The sequence below is a fragment of the Lacerta agilis genome, chromosome 8 (genome assembly GCF_009819535.1).
Source record: "Lacerta agilis isolate rLacAgi1 chromosome 8, rLacAgi1.pri, whole genome shotgun sequence".
In the NCBI taxonomy this organism is placed as follows: domain Eukaryota; kingdom Metazoa; phylum Chordata; class Lepidosauria; order Squamata; family Lacertidae; genus Lacerta; species Lacerta agilis.
In genome coordinates this window covers 14,583,382-14,605,108 of record NC_046319.1, presented here as the reverse complement: position 1 = coordinate 14,605,108, position 21,727 = coordinate 14,583,382, and the positions used below count along the sequence as shown (strand labels likewise).

Below are 21,727 nucleotides of genomic sequence, written 5' to 3'. Positions count from 1 at the left end.
GAAAGTACATAACATTTTCATTTATCCTTTATTCAATTCCAAAACCTTCTACAAAACCAAACACAGCTTCTTTTTCTGACTTAGTGTATTTTCCTCCAGGATCATTCAAAGGCCACCACGGACTTTATACCATTTTGGATGCCTTGCAGGTATTTTGTATATCTCTCCCATTTTTTCACAAATGCCTGTCTGTTATTTCCTCTCAAGCTACTGGTTAGCTGGGCCATCTCGACATACTCTTGAAATTTATATTGCCATTCTTTTACTTTTGGTACGCACTCCCCTTTCCAGTTTAATGCTATCAGCGTTCTTGCAGCTGCCGCTCCATACAGAAAAATTTCTTTTGAGCTCTCTGGGATGTCATTCTCAATGATACTTAGGAGGAATGCCTCTGGTTTTTTAAGGAAAGATACTCCTAATATTTTTTTAAGTTCTTCATATATTAGGTTCCAGAACTCCTTGATCTTTTTACAGGTCCACCACATGTGGTACATGTCTCCGTTGACTTCTCCACAACGCCAACAATTGTTAGCTAGATCTTTATACATTTTGGAGAGCCGTGACGGAGTCAGGTACCACCTATACTGCATTTTTAACATGTTTTCTTTAATGCTGTAACATGCTGTATCTCTCCTTTTCTATGACTTCTAATTTTTGCTTTCTTTTCCTAACACTATCTCTATATTTACATTTTGTTTTTTGATGTTTCCTATTTTGGGTTAATGAAGACACACACAGAGAGAAAGCTGATGGATGGAAGATGAAGGGCCCTGTTTGAGGGGTGGGGCAGAGAGAATCTCCCAGGGTAGGAGGCTGGGGGAAGAGGGGGAAACTCCCCCCCCCAACTTTCCTGCCTGTTTTATTTCTATTTAGATTAGTTTGGTTTTTATTGTATTCTGTGTTGAAAACTTTCAATAGAAGAAACTGACTATGGAAGCAGCATCTTGATGGCAGAGCATCTGCTTTGCATGCATAAGGCCCCAGGTTCAATCCCTGGAATCAATTATTTGGGTTGGTAGAGACCCCTGCTTGACACCCTGAAGAACCACGGTCAGTCAATGTAAACAATAACGAGCTAGATGGACCAATGGTCTGTCCCTATACTCTATTTATTCCTGTGTCCATGTTTTGTCCCCCATCCCCCTTAAAGAGCCATCACTGAGATATAGGGCATCTTCCCTGCACTTCAAAATAAAGGTTCACACCCAACTTCTGGGTACCGAGGAGACCATATACCAGGTAATTTTTCCTCTTTATTTAACTGTTATACAGTGGTACCTCGGGTTAAGAACTTAATTCGTTCTGGAGGTCCGTTCTTAACCTGAAACTGTTCTTAACCTGAGGTACCACATTAGCTAATGGGGGCTCCCGCTCCCGCCGTGCCGCCGGCGCACAATTTCTGTTCTCATCCTGAAGCAAAGTTCTTAATCCGAGGTACTATTTCTGGGTTAGCGGAGTCTGTAACCTGAAGTGTCTGTAACCCGAGGTACCACTGTATTTTGGTACAGGAGTGTCCTCAAGAGCCACCCCGGAGTCTCAAAAGATTCATCTCCATAGTTGTTTACAATTTCCAGTAATGTAGAGAAGGATTCCACAGGTCAAGGTTTGCCAGAAATGTACAAGCTTCCAAGACAGAGGCTTCATAAACTTTCCCTGTTCTGTTTAAGGTAACTTGCTTGAAATCAGGGTTCAGTTTATGACTGTAACTGTGATTAAAGGGAGGGAGGGGTGCAAAGTTTGTACAGCTGAGTGCCCTGAAGGTTCAAGAAATACATAAGGAAATGCATACATGATGCCATGCGCATTCCACTTTTGGACACCTGAGGTTGACAGATCTAAGGGTCCTGAATGGGCTTTTACTGGGCAAAGGGGGAACTTGTCCCAAGCGCCACTCAGCTGACACCACATTTTCAAGTTATTGCACCAATGTAACAAAAGCACATTGATGGCAAGTCTTCGGCAATCCAAGCAACGGACCACATGCCTGGCGCAACAAACTGAAAGGGCCACCCACCCTTCGTGACAGCTGGAAGCTGGGGGAAACTAATAAAGAATACAAAGTCAAAGAAGGATTTCTTTTGTAAAAGTGGCTGTGTGCCTGACAGACAGATTACCCAGTAGTTGAAAGATAGATCTGAGGCAGAAGAACAAATATTTGGAGAAGAAGCTGAAGGTCAGCAGCTCCAATTCTACCATCTGTGACTCAGCTGAAGTAGAGGTGGTGGTAAAGAGGGGGGGGGGGGCTTCCCAGCACTTAGCTCAAACATTTAATCTCTTCAAAGGAAGGGTGGTTGATACACGGAATGCCTTCCATTAAGCATGCCAATCCTTTTTTATTGTTTCTGAACTTCAGTGTGCCAAAATATCACTGGTGCATTGAGTAAATAAATTATGGCTCTCACTCAACGAATGATAGCTTTTTATTTTATTTTAACAATATGAGTTTAATCAACTGATTAAATCTGAATAAATATCCATACTGGAGAGCGAGAATCATTCTGAAGGAGGAAGTATACATTTAACTGCACTTGTGCATTATAGCACAGCAGGTACTATCACTGCCTTGCTCTCAGTGCAAGACCTGAGGTGGCTCACAGCACAAAGTAAACAGATACAGTTAAAAAAACACGCACACAATAAATATAAATATTTAAAAAACCATTGAGTAACCTTAAAAAAAAGCACAGAAAACCCTATCATCATTTAAAAAGACTTGTGCTCAAAAAGACCCCACTGCAGCAGCCAGTTAGTGGCCAAAGGTCTGCTGGAACAAGAAAGTGTTCCTTTTGCTTGCAGGCAAAGGGAAAACACAGGAGGCCATCCTAGCCTCCCTCGGAAAGGAGTTCCACAATCAGACAGGCCACCAAGAAGGCCCTCTTTCATGTCCTTCACCAAGCATGCCTGTGAAGGTGGCAGGACGAAGAGAAAGGCAGGCTAATATGAGCAGATAGGGTCCTTCAGATAGCCTTTGAAGAGAGGTACCCTCAGGAATATCAGAAGTTGTGTTATATAGAGTCAGATCAAAGGTCCATCTTACTCACCACTGCTTGCAGTGACAACAGCCCTCCAGGATTTCAGAAAGTGACCCTATCCTAGCCCTACAAGGAAATGCCGGGCCTCGAATCTAGAACCGTCTGCATGCACAGCAGCTACCACTACTACTGAGTTTTAGCCTCATCATCTATCACAAGAGGGCTATCTAAGAGGGTATTTGCCAAACGGTGGTGATGGTGGTGGTGGTGGTGATTATAAAATTAATATTAAAAAAGTAAGCAAACAATCTAACTGATTTATTGATTTGGAAGTTGAAACCCTGTAATAAATGTGCAGCATTTTGGGCCCATTATCCAAGATATTAAACAGTCTTCTTTCCTTTTTTTTGCAAATCATTTTTATTAGAATTTTCCATTTTAACAATCCAATCAAATCACATTAAATATTCCAAATTATACATAAAAATATCAAATAATCCAAATGTTCTGCCAAATTTTTTTTTTGCTTCCCATGCTTCAAACATGAAGGGCTCTGATCAGCATCAAATTCATTTGCATTCCATAGTCTCCGATGATTCCCCTAATGCCTTCTGATGTTATCCCATTCTTTCTTCTTTCTTCACAGCCTCTGAGTTATTCAAACAAGCAAGGTAAAACAAAGATATATTGCTGTGTGGGTTTAATGTCAATGACTCTCCCATAAATTGCAGTGCCTCCTCACACGTTGATGCTTGTATCAAATCCAAAAGTCCTTGCAGCTGGCCGTCACCGTCTCGCACAACTCTGATAAAATCTAAATAGTCTTCTTTCCTAAGAGTCATGGCTGCAGCTCCAAGATTTGGAGTCCCCATATTTCTGCGGTTTGCAGTCCCAGAGCTGCCTCTTTCATCCCTCACCCTACACAGGTAAAATAATGTTCCAAGTGTCTGGAAGCAAAATGGCTGAGAAACTGGAGAGTGAATGAAAACCCAAATTCAGTGACGATAATCACTGGTGTAGGAGACAAGTCCTATGAGAAAAAGTTGGAGGAGCTTGGTTTGTTTATCTGGAGAAGAGGAAATGGAGAGGGGAACTTGAATGCAGTCTTCAAATACCTGAAGGACAGTCAAACTGAAAAGAGCAAACCTTGTTCTCTGTTGCCGAAGAAGGGAGGTCTAGATTTAGGTACACTTTGGTAGAACATTAAGGGTGGTAATTAAACCCAGTTTGCTCAGTGAAATTAAAGCATAATAACTAAGAGGAGTCCATTCATTTCAGTGGGTCTACGCTGAGTAAACCTTAGCTGAAGAGACCCTGATTGACTGTGACAATAGTTTGACACGAGAACCAATTAACTATCCATAGGCTTAAGAAGGTCTGGAGATGATCAGTGTCTGGATGGGTAAAATGCCTGGGAACCAGATGGGAGGCTAACTGGGTTATTGTTTTTTCTTTTCTTTTTTTCTACTATGACATTATGTTTTATGTTGTAAACCATCCTGTGTTCTCTTGATGAAGGACAATATATAAATGTGGTGGTGGTGGTGGTGGTGGTAGTAGTAGTACAGTAGTAGTAGTAGTAATAAGGCAGTGAAAAGGTGGGATATAAATGTAAGAAAGGAATGTGCTTTTCCTCATTGGACACAGTTATCCATTACGGAGGCTTTGTATTGTGTGCATTGAGCAACAGAGCGGACTGGATTCTATGTATGATCCTATTATCAAATGTCACTTTTGCTAGGAGTCTGCTGGGTGACCTCAGACACAGAGCTGTTCTCTCTGCCTCAGTCACTGAATATCATGTCATATTGAACCACCCTACAGGGTTGTGACAAATAGCAGTGAGACAACAGGTGTGAAGAATTCTGCTCTTAAGGAGTAGGGTGAAGCTCCTTCCAAATTAGACAGCATTCTTGCAGTTTCGAAATCTCCACTTTGTTTCTTTTCTTTTTTTAAACTATGTAGATAAGCAATTTCCACACTTGAAGGGAGGGAAGAGAAGTGTGTTTAGGATTAATGAACTTGCTACACAGAGAGCAGAAAGGGGGTGGGTGGGGGAGAATCCTTATACACCACTAATTTAATTAAAGAATTATCTTCTCAAAATACATCTAAATGGCCCCAAACTAATACAGACCCAACCGATCGCTTTCATCAAAATTGCAATTTGCTCCAGATTCGCGCTGAGAATTCAACAACACACAAAGCCAAAAAGAAATAAGTCTTTCCAGAGCTTTTTTTCAGCCAGAACTCACAGGAACTCAGTTCTAGCACCTCTCAGGAGGGCGCCATTGCCATTGTAAGAGAACAAGGGAGGTGTTCATAGTGAGTTCTGGCACCTCTTTTTCTAGAAAACCAACACCAAGCACTTCCTTCACAAAGCCTGCTGAGGAACCCACAACTCTAACTTCCTTACAGTGGGGACGTTTTGGAGCCCTTGTATGGTTCTCCTTTTCGGGATGGTTTGGCTTAAGTTGGCCTCAGAGGAAGAGCAGATAGGGCTCGTTGTAATGCTTCCATCTTGTTTCCTTAGCTTCATCATGTCGTTTTTTTATTTTTGAAGCTGAGTGCAGGTACAAACACTGTCCAATAAACTAACAATAGATAAGACTGCAAATATTCTGCAGAACTGATTGCACCTCATGCCCCCTCCATTTCATATTCCAATATGATTAGTTAACACGGTATGCTAACCATGGTTGGCTCAAACCACAATCTGAGAGTTCACTAAAAGCTAACCATGGTTTGTGAAGTGCTTGGGTACAGAAGTAATGCTAATCATAATAAGGTGGGGAAATGGGGAGATAGAAAAAATGGGAAGTGTGTGTATGAAACTGCAGGTATGAGACTCAACCAATATTTTTTCTACCTTGGAAACAAGTCAAGGAGTCAGAAAATCATTTCCTAGCCATACTGCATAGTCACAGAGACCACCACATTCAAATTTAGTGATCACCATGACATTCCACCTCCCTTGGAAATAAAAGCCCATTCTGAAAGTGAGAAAACAAATTTCTCTAATGAATTCTCTTTAGTGACTTATGAAGTGTAATAACATGTCTCTGGGGACTTATATTCTTTCTCTCTCTCACACACAAACCTGAACAGTGCTCCAAGTACCACCCCCCAATGACTACAGAGAAAATCTCAACTTCAATAATCCTAAAGGTCAGGGGCAATATTAAATAAGACAAATGTTCTTGCTATTCGACACACTTAAAGGAGATGGCTAAATTCATTTTAACTCCAATTGCTCCCAATAGCTATTTTTTAAAAAAAGGGTTTAATTATTTTTAGAGGCAAAAAAAAGCCCATCACCTGCCGTGTGTGTGTGTGTGTGTGTGTGTGTGTGTTTTCTCTTCCTTCTAAGAAGACAGCTTCTGTTTTATTTAGCAGCCAATTATCTGAACACCAGGTGTAGGAAATGGCTGTGTTTACATTGGGTGAACACCAGGAAATGAGACTGTGGGGGGAAAGCGGCAGGCGAGAGGTCCAAGGTGCTGCAGCATTACTGGTAAGAGGTTTGCATAATTAAGAATCCAAGCAATTAGGTCACAGGGATGGATACAAATAAATTCACACCAATTTTTACAGCTCCTGTCAGCACACCACTACTGCATCCTGTCCTTTCCATAATGTTCTCCTTTAAATGAATTAAAAAATAGTTATGTATCTCCTCTTTCACACGGAGACAGGGACAAAAGAAAGCAGAATTAATCCACCACCATAAGCGCGTGTGCGCGCGCACACGCACACACACACACACACACACACACAAACTGCCTTGTCTCCTGAACATCTTATCAATGGAAGGGGAGAGTAGGGAGCTTTATAAAGCCAGGTTATAATGCAACCATAGGACAGGAAGATACCCTGTTTCTCCTAAAATAAGACATGGCCATAAAATAAGCCATAGCAGGATTTCTATGCATTTGCGAAATATAAGCCGTTCCCCGAAAATAAGCCATACCCCGAAAATAAGCCATAGTGACGTGGTACCTCCCATTAAAACAGCCTGGAGAGGCGTGGCTATGCAGCGTACCGATGCGACACGGTTAAAATAAGACATCCCCTGAAAATAAGCCATACTGTGTTTTGTTGAGCGAAAAAAAATATAAGACGGTGTCTTATTTTAGGAGAAACACGGTAGTAAGGCAAAGTAAAGGCAACTATATGGCTGACATTAAAGGCAAGCACCACCGGGTCTTGGGGTAAACAAGAGGCTTACAAGCACCTGTCCAATGCTGCAGAAACTGAGACTTACCGGTAGGCTTAGGATCGGATAGGTGGAAGGCCAGCAAAAGCAATTAATGTGTGTTGAGCAAAGAAGAGGGGAAAGCTGGCTCCTGAGCATTGGGAACAATTGATCCCTCTCGAGAACTATGAGGGCTACTAGTTTGTGCATATATACCGGTATTAACAAGAGACCAATATTTTATTACCGGATTGGATTCTGTATTATTGCATCTAGGTACACTTCAGATCTAAAAAAAATCTGCCAAGACAATCAAAGTTTAAAAAAACAGCCTCAAAACAAACAACACAGAATGCTACACAATTCTTAGGAATGGATTTAGAAGGAGAGCTCTAAAATAAATGACTGCCGGAGCCAGGAAATATATTAAATTAAACCTGCAGCCACCATTAAGAGCGTAATCTGTTTAAAAGACTATTGTGGTAAACCACTAGAGTGGACTAACTACTGGGCATTGATGAAGTTTGCATTTGCCCTCAAGAGGAAGGGGGGGGGATCCAAAGGCATGTATCAAGCTGCCTGATGTTGGCCCATGTAGTCTGCTCTCACAGGATGTAGCCCTGAAAAGCATCCTTCTGTAAGAAACCGGAATTTTAAAAAGAGGCAGGAGGCGCCTCCCTGTCCTAATATGCAAAAGTGCAAAGATAATCTACACTCTTTGAGCATCTGCTAAACACAGCAGTTAGAACTTAGGAAGCTGTCTGATATAAAATCCAGCTATGGGTGCATCTAGCCCAGTAACGTCTTGGGTTTCGGGCAGGGGAATTCCCAGCCCTACCTGAGGATGCCAGGGATCAAACATGGGATTTTCTGGGTGCAAAGCAGGTGCTACATCACTGAGTTACAACCCTTCCCCAAAGAAGAGGACTGAGCAAGTAGCCAAAGGGCAAGGAGTCACAAGTCATTCCCAAGGCTGGGTGGTGCAAATTCCCATGTGTGGGACTGCAGAGAATACAGGAAGAAGATATTTAGTTGTTGTTCAGAGAAAGGACTTTGCTTTGCAGCTCCCCACTAGCACCTCCTTGGGTCAGGATATAAAATATACAATGCTTCCTTGCTACATAACTTTGGAAGGTTATAAATAGCAGAAGTCCATTCATCCTCACCTGTGCTTAGTTGCAAAGGCACAAAAATAAAATGATCTATGGACAGCAAGCAGGGAGGGTTGGTGAGGTGAGATGGAAGCTGACCCTGTGGGTTGGAGAGAGGGGGAAAAAGCTAGAGGGAACTGTCAGCTCCCCCAAGCCTTGCAAATAAATCTACAAAAGCTACTAGCCTGGAGGGAAGTACCTACCGCCCCATCTCACAGGCTACTGTTACTCACCACAGGTGAGCTGAGTCTGCTATTTACCCGCCTGCCATTCGTAATTTAAAGTTGCCATTTGCAGAACAGGAGCACAGTTGTGAATATAGATGGGAACCCTCTAGCCCCACCCCTCTGTGGTGTTCTGCCCTATTTGCCTGCCTCTGGTTAGCCCCACACATGGCAGTATCCCAAACATATGCCACTTACAATGCTCAGTTAACGTGTGGCCCCTTGGTTTCCCCCTGATCGCTTTGGTACAAGCAACCCAGATTGTGCTAGCGTTCCTACAGACATGGGAGGGGAAGGGAGAACAGAGAAGGTCTCTTCCGTACCCATCTGCTGAGGGGGAGGCACAAATCTGTCAGTTTCCCAAGCAAAACGGAAGAGGGAGGGGGGCCCTTATGGGAGAAGCATATCTGTAAATCAGCGACAGTATAAGGAATAAAAGGTTGCTCCCTCTCTCTCTCCACAATCTTTTCCCCACCCCTCTGTTTTAATAACGGTATGAAAAGGCTAAATGCCATCTTGGCAGAAGCAGATCAAAGATCGGCAAGGGGGGGGGGGAATTATCCAAAAGGGATTCATAATGCAAGCTGGAATAATTTTAATACAAAACGCCCAGCAAATCTCACTCGCCCTCCTCCTCCCCGCCCGCCCCCACTGACAAATCGCCAGCTGAGGTAAATCCCAGATAATGAAACATTGTAAAGAAAGGCTCTATTTAATAATTTAGCCCCTGTCAAGGAGTTGGTATTGATTCTTGTTTCCAGCGCGGGGAGAAAATGTTATCTGCAGCCTTACAGCTCAATGACAGCATCGGCGAATTTAATCACCGCGCAAGCCCCTGCCACACTGTTCTTAAAACTGTCGCCTCTGATTCTTTGTCATCCTGCACCCGGATCCCTGCCCACTGATCCCTGCCACCTTCTCACAACCTATTTGTTCCTGCAATAAAAAGATTTCCAGCGACTCACATTAAAAGCGAGCTGTCAATTCTCATTTGCAGGCAATGCAGCTTTTTTTTAAAAAAAAAAATTAACATTGCTACACATAGCCTCAACCCAATCTGCCTCTTGCATTAATGAAGTGCGCTTGGTGGCTTAATAGTCAACTTAGCCTCGATACAGAGGGTGATTATTATACCAGTCCTAGGACATCTGCTCCAAGGAACTGTGCTCTTTTTTTTTCCACAGAAGGGAGTGGGAAAGGAAATGAATCAAAGGGAAAAAATATCTTAAGGGGGAAAGAGGGAGATATAGGGAGAAATAATTGCTGCCTATATTAATCAGCAATTTTTCCCCTGCACCAAAAACCGGAAAAGGTCAAGCATAGTCCCACAACTGGCAAGAGGAAAATTAGCCCTGAATTAATTTAAAGCTGCAGCTTTGGGGGGAAACACAGAGCCAATTCATTCACAGGGAGAATGAGACCATTAAAACACATAGGTGTTTGTGGCTGGTGCTGGGCCTCAGCACCCCCCAGGGAAATTTGCATTCAAAAGCATTATCCTGGCATAATAAAGAATCCTAGCCCTCTTATTGGGCTCTGGAAAAAAGGAAACTCTGAGAGGGCATTATTCGCTGTGTCTCACTCCCTTTCCAGGTGAGAGAAGCAATTCTTCCCTTCCCTTTATAACCCTTTGGATCACATCAAAACGATCCCGCCGGCCCTCACAGCCAAGGTCATCATACACAGATTTTCTATTACAGGGCACTGGAGGCATTTCACAACTGTCTTTTTATGCACTTCTCTCTTTCCATCCACAGACTATAAATTGTTACAAGGCCCTGGGGCAATCCCGCTCTATGCTCCATTCAAATCAGCCTTCTAGGAGGGAAGAAAATCATCACAGACAAGATGCTTCAATCAAGTAAACACACAAGCAACAAAGGGCAACCGCACCGCCTCTAATAACCAGCCCCGTTTTATGCGGCAAACCCGCCATTTTTCAGGTCCTTGGACATGCCAGAGTGTTTCGTTCTGGATGCAAAGCACAGCAGACCTCATTTGCATTTTAGAAAAATAGCAGAATATAACCAAATATAAAAACAAGCTAAAATAAAAATTGTGCCATTAAAATTCTTTGACTAGATATGCATTGGTTTCGTTTGATTTTATGTTTAGAGTCAGGCTCTCATAAAAATGACAAAACTGTGACAAGGATAGGGTTTTGTGAATTCATTTGCCCCCAAAGAGCTTTTAATAATTTCTAACACAGAAGAAATAACGTCGCAGTCTCATCTGGGTTTTTTTTGGGGGGCGGGGGCGGGATGCATAGTCCATCTTTTTTGTTAATCCAAATGGCCAAACCCACAGCACTGCATAGGTGGAACCGTCTCCAGACCCCAGCTCTGGCACAGGACAGGTCAGAATTGGAGTATAAAACATGTTCATTTTATAGTAGGGTTTGTAGCCCACTTCTCCTTTTCAAATTGAGATGTTGAAATGTGAAAACCTCTGCTTGTTCCTAGCCATCACAGTTATCGAAAAGCACTTGAAAGGAATCAAATCATGTGGTGCCAGACAGCTCTGTGCTTTAAAAAAGACACAGCCATAAGATGCTCGGGGGTGACTCCTTCACTCATGGGAGGTGTCAGAGAGTTAAAGTACTTCACCAAAGGCAAGAAAGCTGAAATTTGGGGAACATCTCACCCAAGGCATCCTATTTATGAGAGTGATTTGGAAGAGAACATTCAAGTCACAAATGGAGAGCCTGTGGCAATGCCAGATTAAACCCCATGTAATTTTCTTTCAAGATAAAATCAATATTATTTTGATCCATTGTTGCGAGGGCCCTAAAAGGCCCCATATCCCAGTACCTACTCTGCCTATTTGATAATTTGGCACTGGCCTGTGGCCATCCAGATGTTGTAAGCCCCCTGACTAATGGTAATGCTGGATGGGGCATGTGGAAGCTGGGGGCCAACCACATTTGAAAGACCACAAGTTCCCCATTCCTGGATTTAAGTCAAAGCTCAAGGCATGAGTTTTACTCCAACAGAGGTTAGCACAGAGCAAATCCAGCAGAATGAGAGGCATCCAATATTTGGGCTTTGGAAGCTGCCATCCATTCACAAAACTTGAAATCAAGCTTGAGTTGAGGAATAATTCCCCACAATAGCCGGTAGGTGGACATGATTGGTTGGTTGGTCGTTCATTCATTCAAGATTTATACCCAGCTTTTCACTTAGCTTGACGAAACAGTGCACAACTTCATTTACAGACCTTATGACACTCTGGCCAAAGCGCCAGGCTCAGTAATAAAAAGGATCAGCATTAGTTGTGTGGACAGTAGACCAAGTGTCATCCTGCAACTCAACTGTCAGAATGAATGCACAGGAGATGAACACAGAAGCACCAACAGCTTCAGAAAGAGCACCAGATGTATGTCTATTATTTTCAGAGAAAGGAAGCCCACTGTTGGCTTAACTAGCAAAAGGTTGCCTTGTGTGTACCAGCCCTGTAGCCAGCAAACTGAATCTTGATGCACACACACTCCTCCTTACAAGTTCGACCAAAAGCAAACACACCGCAACCTGCTCCAGAGCTGAAGCTCCCCTCTTAGCACAAGCTCTTTCCTCTCTGCTCTGGGCCCTGAAATCAAGTTAGAAACACCATGTTTATATCAACTCTGCGTTACCGTAATCGCGTTTCCTGTTGCCCACAAATTGAATATGCCTTCAGTTCACTGCAGGATTAAGTTAAAAGGAGCAGATGGCGGTGCAGGAAGCTGCTCTTAAAGCAAATATCCTCTGTAATATTCCCTTACAGTGAGAGCTTCTCGGAAAGGCAAACCGCTAACAAAGGGGAAATGGGAGATATTCAGTCGCCGGTGCGCACGCTGCACTTGAGGTAAGAAAAGTAAGAGAGAGAGAAAGAAAGACTCAGTGCTGGTAGGCTTTATTACTCTTTCCCCCTTTTTCTTTTGAATGCACAGAATACTACTCACTGTGGAGGGAGCCAACATTTCTATCAGCTCAGTTGTTGATACACAAGGATAAATTGCCTTCTCTCTGCTCCCTGCCCACCTTTAGTACTTCAGGTGCCAGACACAATTTATGAGATGCTAGTGATGACTTAGGCACCTGGATTTCTGCACTAATGTGCATAATTCAATGCTACTCATTTAAGCAAATCTTTTTTATTTTCCCTTCCAATGCACTGGTCTTCAACTTGTGGTTCAACACCCACTACTAGTTCATGGCATGTTCCACAGTGAGTTGAAACTACAGCTCTACCACCATCAAAATGTGTGGTTAAAAAAAAGTAAGAATTGGGTTGCCAATGAACGTTTGGGTCTCGGATCTGAAAAGGCTACTACTCCAAACAGGAATTGCTGGAAGTGGTGGGAAAAAATAATAGGAAAAAAACAGAAAATAGAAAGAATAATCCATCAGTAAAATACATCACCAAAAAATAGCCAAGACTTAAAGCTGCAGCAAAGGACAAAGTGCAAGTAGAGCCAACAATAAATTAAATTAAGCAACAACAGAATCAAATGCTTGTTTAAAAAGAAGTGTAAAGGGTGGTTTTTGTATCTGTAAAATAATATGAACAGTCTAAGCGTATAAGAAGAGCCCTGCTGGACCATCAATTTCTACACTCTGCTCCAACCGCGACCAATCTGAGACCACTGGAAACCCTCAAGCTAGGCTGCGAAAGCACAGCCCTCTCCTGCAAGTGATATGAAGTAATATTCTGTCTCTGAAACAGGAGTTGCATATAGCCATCATAGCTAATAGCCATTGATAGACTGATCCTCCATGAATTTGTCTAATCCTCTTTTAAAGCCATCTAATGCTATGGCAGCAAGTCCCATAAATTAATTACATGCTGCGTGAAGAGGTCCTTCCTTTTGTCTGTCATGAATCCACCCTGCTAGTCAGCTTCGCTGGATGACTCCCAAACTCTATTATTATGGGAAATGGAGAGAGAGGAAGAAACTTTCAAAGTAAACTGGCTGTCAGTGAAAACAGAGCAGGTAACGCCCAGGAAGGGAGTTGTAAATCAGAAGTAGCTGCCCACATGAATGGGCTGCTGTGAGCTTTTCTCCACCATGTCTGCTGCTGTGTGTAGGGCAGGCACAGGCAAACTCGGCCCTCCAGATGCTTTGGGACTACAATTCCCATCATCCCTGATCACTGGTCCTGTTAGCTAGGGATGATGGGAGTTGTAGTCCCAAAACATCTGGAGGGCTGAGTTTGCTTATGCCTGGTGTAGGGCATGGCCACATTCACTTTGTATTTCTTGAGCCTATTTTCATTCTTTCTTCCCTCTCTGCCCTGGTAGCTCCCTCAGCCACACTAGGCTGTATCCAATGTTAGCCCTAACCCATTGAAATTGAGTCTACTCTTAGGGTATCTTAGCAGGATACAACCCACTGCACTTACAGGCCCAATTCAGACTTCATGTTGATGTCCTCACCCTTGCAATAATTGCTTCCTGAAAGGAAGTGGGTGGGAAGAAAGCCTAAATGCACCAGCGAGAGGACAAATCCTGTCCTCTTCTCACTGACATGCTCGGGTAACAAACCCTGCAAGCTGGCTAGCTTCTAATTCAGGGCTGGGAAGCCAGTGGCACTCCAGGTTGGCATAGCACCATGTAACCTTTAGACACCAACTCCCATCAGCCTGTATGGCCAACAGTAAGAACTTAAGAAGAGCCTTGGTAAGGCAATGGCACATCATGGTCCAGCATCCTGTTCTCACAGCGGCCAACTGTGAAGGCTGCAAGCAGGACCTGAGTTCAACAGCCCTCTCCCTACTTGTGATTCCCAGCAACTGGCATTCAAAGGCACAATGAGTAGTCTAGACCATCAACATCTGGTGGGCAACAGATTTGCCATCTGTACTTTAAGTTGTGTATATATCTGCACAACAGGCAAGACCATTGAAAGTAGTAGCCCTTAGTCCTCAATGGTGTTTCCACTGCTTTACTCTTTCAATTCACTAACTAGCAAAAGGGAAAAGACCCACCACCGGCTAAGAGGCAATCTAATTAGCATCCACGCTGCAGAAGCTAATCAGCCTGAAAACTCAACCGGACATGCCAGTTCCCACTTTATTTTCTGTGCTACACACACACTGCCTTATTTACAGTGAAGTAAAACTCAAAACTTGCTAAATATTTAGGCTATGAGCCGATCTCTTTCCATTTCAATAAGATTATCATTTCACCAGCTCACCAGTTCAACATTTTACGCCAACCCCGTCATGGTTTGGGGGCAACTAAAGCTCTGAATGATTTGGGTGCCTAAAGTACTGCATTCTACCACAGTGTCCCATACACTGAATTCATCATCTGACACTCCGCTCAGGATCTCCCCACCATCTGAAGTTAGGTGGGTGGTGACCAGAGAAAGGTCCTTTTCAGTAGCAGCCCCTTGCTTACAGAATGCTTTTCCCAGGACTCTCCTGGAGCTCAAAGGGGACATCTGTGATGGCAGAGGAAGCCCCCCAAAGGACCTGAGGCATAGTGGGGCTTTGTTTACGCTGCTCAGCCTCCCTGCCTAAAGGCTGATTGATGTGTAGGGCAGCATAGCAGCAGCAGATTTCTCGCAGGTCCTCCAGCGTCTAGCTGGCCCCAAAGCATCAACTCTTAGATATTTGGGTCTGGGTTGAGGAAAGAGTGGGGGAGAACAGGGAAAAAGGGCATTTGGAGGCTTTTTAGAGGGTGCTCCCAATAATTTCAGCTACAAGTGAGGGGACTGGAATGTAACCCGCATGTAAGTGAGGGGATGTCTGTAATCCCAGTACCAGAAAACAAAGACTGTAAACAGGCAGTATCAATTTACTGTATAATGTTTTATCTGCTTTATGGTAGTTATACGCTGAATTTTCCCACTCTCACTCTACACTGTTGTTTTGTATTTTAAGTTATTGTCTCATGCAGCTTAGCTGAAGGGGGTGGGCACTCAAAAGCTTTTATATAAACAAATAAACAAACTGCTCCTATCATGTGGATGCACCTGAAATACCAATTTCTGAACAATGTGGATATGGGCAGATTTTCCCAAAATGGAAGACAGAGATATAGAAGAAAAAGGCTAGTACCACCACCACAGAAGAATAGCAATAACAGACCACCCCCAAAATCTAATCAAATGAGCCAATGAATGACGCTGGCGGAGGGCAGATTGTCTTCATATTGTAAAGAGCAGAGCAGCTAAAGCACTAAGGGCAAGGCATGACAGCTTGCAAACATCAAGAGATCAGCTTCTTGGTAATTAGTCAAGATAAAAGAACTGAAGCTTTGTAGGAGTTAAGCAAATCATGGAGCTCTGCCCACACCCCCAAAAAACAAAACAAGCTTTTAAATCCATAACATGCAAAAATGGGGAAGGCATTTGCCTTTTAGTGGGCTTCCTGGAGGCAGCTGGAGGGCTGATGCAGGATAAAAGAGGATAGGCCAGATCAGTGATGAGGAAACCTCTGGCCCAGTGGCTTAATTGCTTATTTATCATCTATTTATTAAATTTATATCCCACGCTTCCTCCCAAAGGAGCCCATGGCGGCAAACCACAAGTGATGAAACATTGAAAACAATTATAATACAGATGCAGACTGGGAAACATCTCAACTTAAAAGTCTTGTTAGAAGAGAAACGTCTTCAGCAGGAGCCAAAAAGGCAAGAGGAATGTTGAATAATAAAGGAGAGGTGATTCTAAAGAACAGGGGCCACCACACTAAAGGTTTGATTCCTATGTTGTGCAGAACAACCCTCCCGGTAAGATGGTATCCTCAAGAAGCCCTCACCTGCATAGTGCAGTGATCAACTGAGTATATAAGGAGTGATAAGATCTTTCCAGTATCCTGGTCCCAAGCTGCATAAGGATTTATGCATCAAAACCTGCAGCATGAAGTTAGCCTGGCAGCTAATTAATCCCACCAGGCCTCCATCTTTGGCTTGCAACGCTATTTTGACCAAGCCATGTCTACCCACCTTACACGAGATACCATATATGGTATCAGTTGTGGGGCAGGAAAGACACGGCTGGGTCAAAGGGGGATTTGCAAGCAGACCCTATGCAGCAGATTGGCAGCATCTGAAAAGCACAGGGCTGTGCCTTTACTAACATGCTTTGATTGCAAACCTTGCAGGCAAAACTGGGTCACCCGGCATTGAGAGGTGGGCTGTCCTGACCACCTTTCAAACTTGCAGGCACTGCCTGGGTCCAGTTCCGCACCCCTGGGTTAGATTAATCTTTGATCTGATTCAGCAGCGCTAGTCCTTATTTTATTTTAACACACAGTTGTGGCACTACCACAATCATTAACCATGCTGTAGAGCAGCAAGACAAAACTGATAATAGTTTACAGGTCTGAATGCTGTGGTAATTAAATGGGGGCGGGGAGATCTCATCAGGATGATGAGGAAGCAGCAATTGGTCACAGGGCTTGCCTTCCTCTTCTGCGCATTTATTTCATTTTGTTTCATGTACACTACACAAATCTTCCAACCATCAAAACGTGTGCAAGGAAAATTAATACTGAAATGCAATCCCCATGAGCAGGAGAGCCTGTGTGGCATTGTTCTGCATTCTTACAATTCCGCAACATGCCTCTTAAAAACAAGGTCGCTGCCTTGATCACGATGTCTATAGACAGTAAGTGTAAAGTGACCCAAGTCCACTACAAGGGCATCTTGTTCCTTTCACAGAGAGGAACACAGTTGCAACAAAGCCCATCCACCACCCACACTGCAATGCAAGAGCAGCAGTGCCACCGTGTTCCATCACGAAGAAAAACAAATAGCCCCCCTAAGCCCAGTTTAGAAAGCTATACACGTCTTTTTGCACTTTGGAGAGGGCCCTGTTCAATTGCCACATCATCTGTTACTTTACACACTCCGATATGCTGCAGGCAAATGGAAAACAAGATTACTCTTGTCCAATCAAGAAGGGATTTGCATGAAGTATTTGGGGGCTCCTGGGTACTTGGATACCTTATCTTAAAAAATAGGGCATTTAAATAGGTACTGAGAACCTAGTTAACTATTTAGGAAAACTATTGAAAATATAGTTTATATCTGCCTCCCACAATCCAGTGCCTTCCAGATGTGCAGGACTATAACTCCTATCAACTCGGACCACTGAGTCAGGCTGCACTAGACCAACAAACAGAACCAGCACCTGTTCATTATTCCTACTGAACATATTGAATGGAGGGGGAGATATGGAAATATAAAAAGGGGGGTCCATTTTGGGAAAATTTTCTGCCCAGCAATATCTGAAGAGCACCTGGTTGGGGAAGGCTGGTACAGGATCACTCCCACCTTTGATAAGCAACCAGCTCTCATGTGATCATTCCTGGAGGAATGAAAGATATTGGCACATCTCTCACAAACAAAGATCTGTTCCAATGCAGAATCAGGTGAAAATGTTTACAAAGGCATATGTGTATCTTTCTGCAAGTGCATGCATTACTATATTAAAACTTGCACCACTCTGGAAACTGGAGGTTCTCATGCAATCAGAGCTATCCTGCAAAAGCAGAATTAATGGGGGGGAAATGGCGTATTAGTGAAGACATCTGGCATGTTATAACAAGAAAAGTTGCCGTTGCTGTCTGGGAGCCAGTAATCAATTTTTTGCCTCCTCCAGCTACTCTATCATTACACTGAATTAGGATCTGCGAGTGAGGGAGATATATTAGATCATGGTGCACAGCAGAGCTTTGCCAACCGGATCTGGTTCAGATCAGACTAAAACAGTTTGGCAGTCTGCTGTGCCCTTAAAAACAAATCAATAGTGTTACTCTCTATGCTGCAATGTGCTGGGTGCCAGGAAATGTTAAGGTTTCCTGGAGAAAAAACACACAGAGAGACACTGACCCCTTTCCACTATCAGATACACTCAAGGACAGCCAGTGGAAGGGCAACCAATTAATTTTAGATTTAAATCTGCATTTAAACACACACACACACCCCTCTGCAAGAGGCCACTGGAGAAATACGATTGATCAATTCTAGGCAAGTCAGTCAGCCAGCAATTAACACAAAGGCAAAAGTTTGCAAAGAGTACTGAAGTAATGAGGAAAATTTACAACCGGGCCACCAGTTAATGAGCAAGAGAGACCTGGTGAAAGAGGCAGTAAAACCACTCTAATATTATGGCAAAGGGAGAACAGACTGGAGCCAAAATACAGCCCAAGGAAGATTTTGGAAGGGATTTGGGGCGGGGAAAGGAGAGCAACTTCAAAAAGAGGGTATTTAACTTGACTATCCATACGGCTTTCCTTGCTGCCAAGATTCCATAGTGTCATGGGAATAAGGATATCAAGCCAGCACAGCCTTGAAAAGATTTTTCCCCAGGCTTCACTCCCTTCCATTCTGAAATCAGGCTACATTTTGGAGCTGAAAGGGCTCTCCTGCCAATGAGCAGCTGAGCTCCAGACCTGGCACTTGTCTGCTTCAAACAGCAGCACAGCCAGCAGCGCCAGCAAAGGTGCAATTGAGAGCTCTTGGTCTGTACTGGGTGGTCTTTGTGAGAGTGCGAGATTTATGCCAACAGAGACTGAAGGCTGCTCATTCAGAACTGCCATCCTCCTCTTGGCAGTGTTAGAAACTCAGATATATAAGCTAGGCGCCAAATGGCAGCTAGGTTACGGTCACCACAACGGAATGTCTATTTGCGAGGGGGTTGGACTAAATGACCCTTGGGATCCCTTCCAATGCTACAATTCTACAATCTCAACTACAGTAGTACCTCAGTTTACGAACTTAATCCATTCCGGAAGTCCGTTCTTAAACCGAAAGCATTCTTAAACCGAGGCGCGCTTCCCCTAATGAGGCCTCCCACCTCCGGTGCCCTTCCTCCGTTCAGCTTCCGTTCTTAGACAGAGGTAAAGTTCACAAACCAGGACACTACTTCTGGTTTTGCAGAGTTCGTCAACCGAATAGTTCGTAAACAGGGCTGTTATTAAACCGAGGTACCACTGTACATTGCTTGGCTGTAGCTTGCTCTTACAACAATGTACTTGGTCCCAGGATGCAAGAAGGAGCAACAAAGAAAGTAAAAATGGAAATGGTATTAACTGCAGAGCTTTTTAAACTGTTGTCACCAACCTAGCACCCAGAAATCACCACGTAGTCGCAATTGGACCCACTCCTGTAGCACCTCCTTTCTGCAGCTTTTCCTCCGCTCCCCATTTATTTATTTATTCCCGCCCCCACCCGTGCAAAGCTGTGATCACATAAATAAAGTAAGCGTGAGCGAGTTACCTATATCACTGTGTGCTATTTGTATGGTATGATAATGTATTTTCCTTTCATTCACGATTCCCTGAAAGCTCTTATGGGTGAATAATGCAAAAACAGTCAAGATGTTTCTAACAGTTGCTGCTTATTATATGTTGTAAAATGAAATAAAAACATTTTATTTTATTTTAGAGAGAGAAAGAGAGAGAGAGAGAGAGAGAGAGAGAGAGAGAGAGAGAGAGAAAGAGAGAGAGAGAGAGAGAAGCAGGCTGTAAATATAGCTATTCCATAAAAGAAAAGTCAGTATCACGGTTAAGAGTTATACATCACTGCCACCCTAAGCTAAATGCAAAACCTGAAAACAAGAGATTTAAGAAACACAAGGAGGTTGTCAGATTGTGCAGTGTGTGTTGTTGTTTTTTTTTAAAAAAAGAAGATATACATAAAGGTACTAAAACATATTGTGCTCCGCTTCCCACGCTGTTTTGCAGACAGCTTTAATGTGTTGTAGCAGACCAATACTGACAACAGAAGCTTCAGCTTTCATTGCTGTTAATACCCTAAGCAATTACTGTTGCTCAGCAGGTACTCCTGCCCAGAATGGCAACTCACACTGTAATCCAACATTATTTTTTTGCAGGAGCAATTCCTCCTGAACACCAAAGCACCTGCTAATGTGCAAAATTGCATAAATGGGGCTTAAAACGTCTCGTAGCTTTAAAAGCCATCACTTTAAAAAAAAACCCACCCAGTATTGTTCATGTCAGAGTATTATTGAATTTGCTAGAGAGCAGGGATTGAAAGTGGGGGAGTGGCATTGAAAAGGGCTTTTTTTTTTTTAAGGAAACTGGACTGGCTCCAAAAATCAGAAGGATGTGAAAAATTACCTGTAAGGGGAGAAACTGTACATAATTGAGATCTCCGGGGGGTAAAAATAGCAGACACATAAATATTGAAACAGACTGTCAAAGTAACCAGGGAAAGGAAGCACATTCTCTAACACCGCAGCTTTACAACATTAACCAGAAGCAGCAGGGGAAGGGGGCGAGAGAAAAGGGAGAAGGCAGGGAGAAAGAAAAAAAGATAGATTTTGGGAGAGGAACAGATGGTGGTTTACAGAGCTGAGCAACAGGCCACCCAAATATGTGTATTTTATTTAAGTTTTTGAAAAACAGATCTCTTTCTGACCTCCAAAGCTTTGGTAGGAAGTTCTTACATAATGCTGCTGTATTAGTCATGTGTGGTCAGCAGATGTAGGTGACAAAGGATGGCATACCCACTGGGCATCATGTTCATATGGGTCCTGCGCTCAATGCACCTAAGCACACTTAGGGCCAGCTGGCACAGAATGCTAAGCCAAACCATGGCTTGGCAAGAATGACCAACCAAGCAGGCACCTGGAGAGAAGATGGCAGCTTTACAATTACATCTGAACCGGGACTTATGGTTTATCTCCCCCCAGAGTGGTATGCCATAGAAAAATCCTTGGCTACAACTCATGTGGTGTGCCTGCAGATAAGCTTTGCAGCAGGTGACAAAGACACATCTCTGCCCAAAACCCAGTATTGTCCACACTGACTGGCAGAGACTCGCCAGCATTTCAAAAAAGGGAGGCTCTCCCAGCCCTACCTGCAGATGCTGGAGATTCAATCTGGGATCACCTACACGCGGAGCGGGTGCTCTACCACTGAGCTATGTTCCCAAGGTTGGTTACATAAAAAATACAAATAAAAGACAACAGAGGACAGTGTAACCGACTTAAAAGAGTCAGCAAGATATCAAAGCTCAACGTAAGCACAATAAGAAAAGGTTAAAATTATACCAAAAGTGCTTGGGAAAATAAAAAAGGGTCCCCTGTCTCCCCGTAAGGTAGATGCCAAGTTCTCCAGGGTAACTTCCCACAGTTTGACCACCACCAATGTGAAGGCCCTCTTCCCAACTTGCCATCCACCCCACCTCAGATGGCAGGAGTATCCACAGAAAGCCCTCTGCAATAAG

The 21,727-nt window shown here is 43.4% G+C and overlaps 1 protein-coding gene across 13 annotated transcripts in view; it reads right to left on the bottom strand.

Moving 5' to 3' along the window:
- Nucleotides 1-21,727, bottom strand: part of RERE (arginine-glutamic acid dipeptide repeats) — a 342,723-nt gene that overhangs the window by 171,702 nt on the left and 149,294 nt on the right. For 11 of the 13 annotated variants that reach the window (XM_033156259.1, XM_033156258.1, XM_033156263.1 and 8 more), the window contains exon 4: nt 21,359-21,421. The exons of the other annotated variants lie outside the window; for them this stretch is intronic. In XM_033156259.1, the coding sequence (XP_033012150.1) occupies nt 21,359-21,421 (63 nt within the window). The remainder of the gene's footprint in view (nt 1-21,358; nt 21,422-21,727) is intronic. 13 annotated transcript variants of the gene reach the window in all.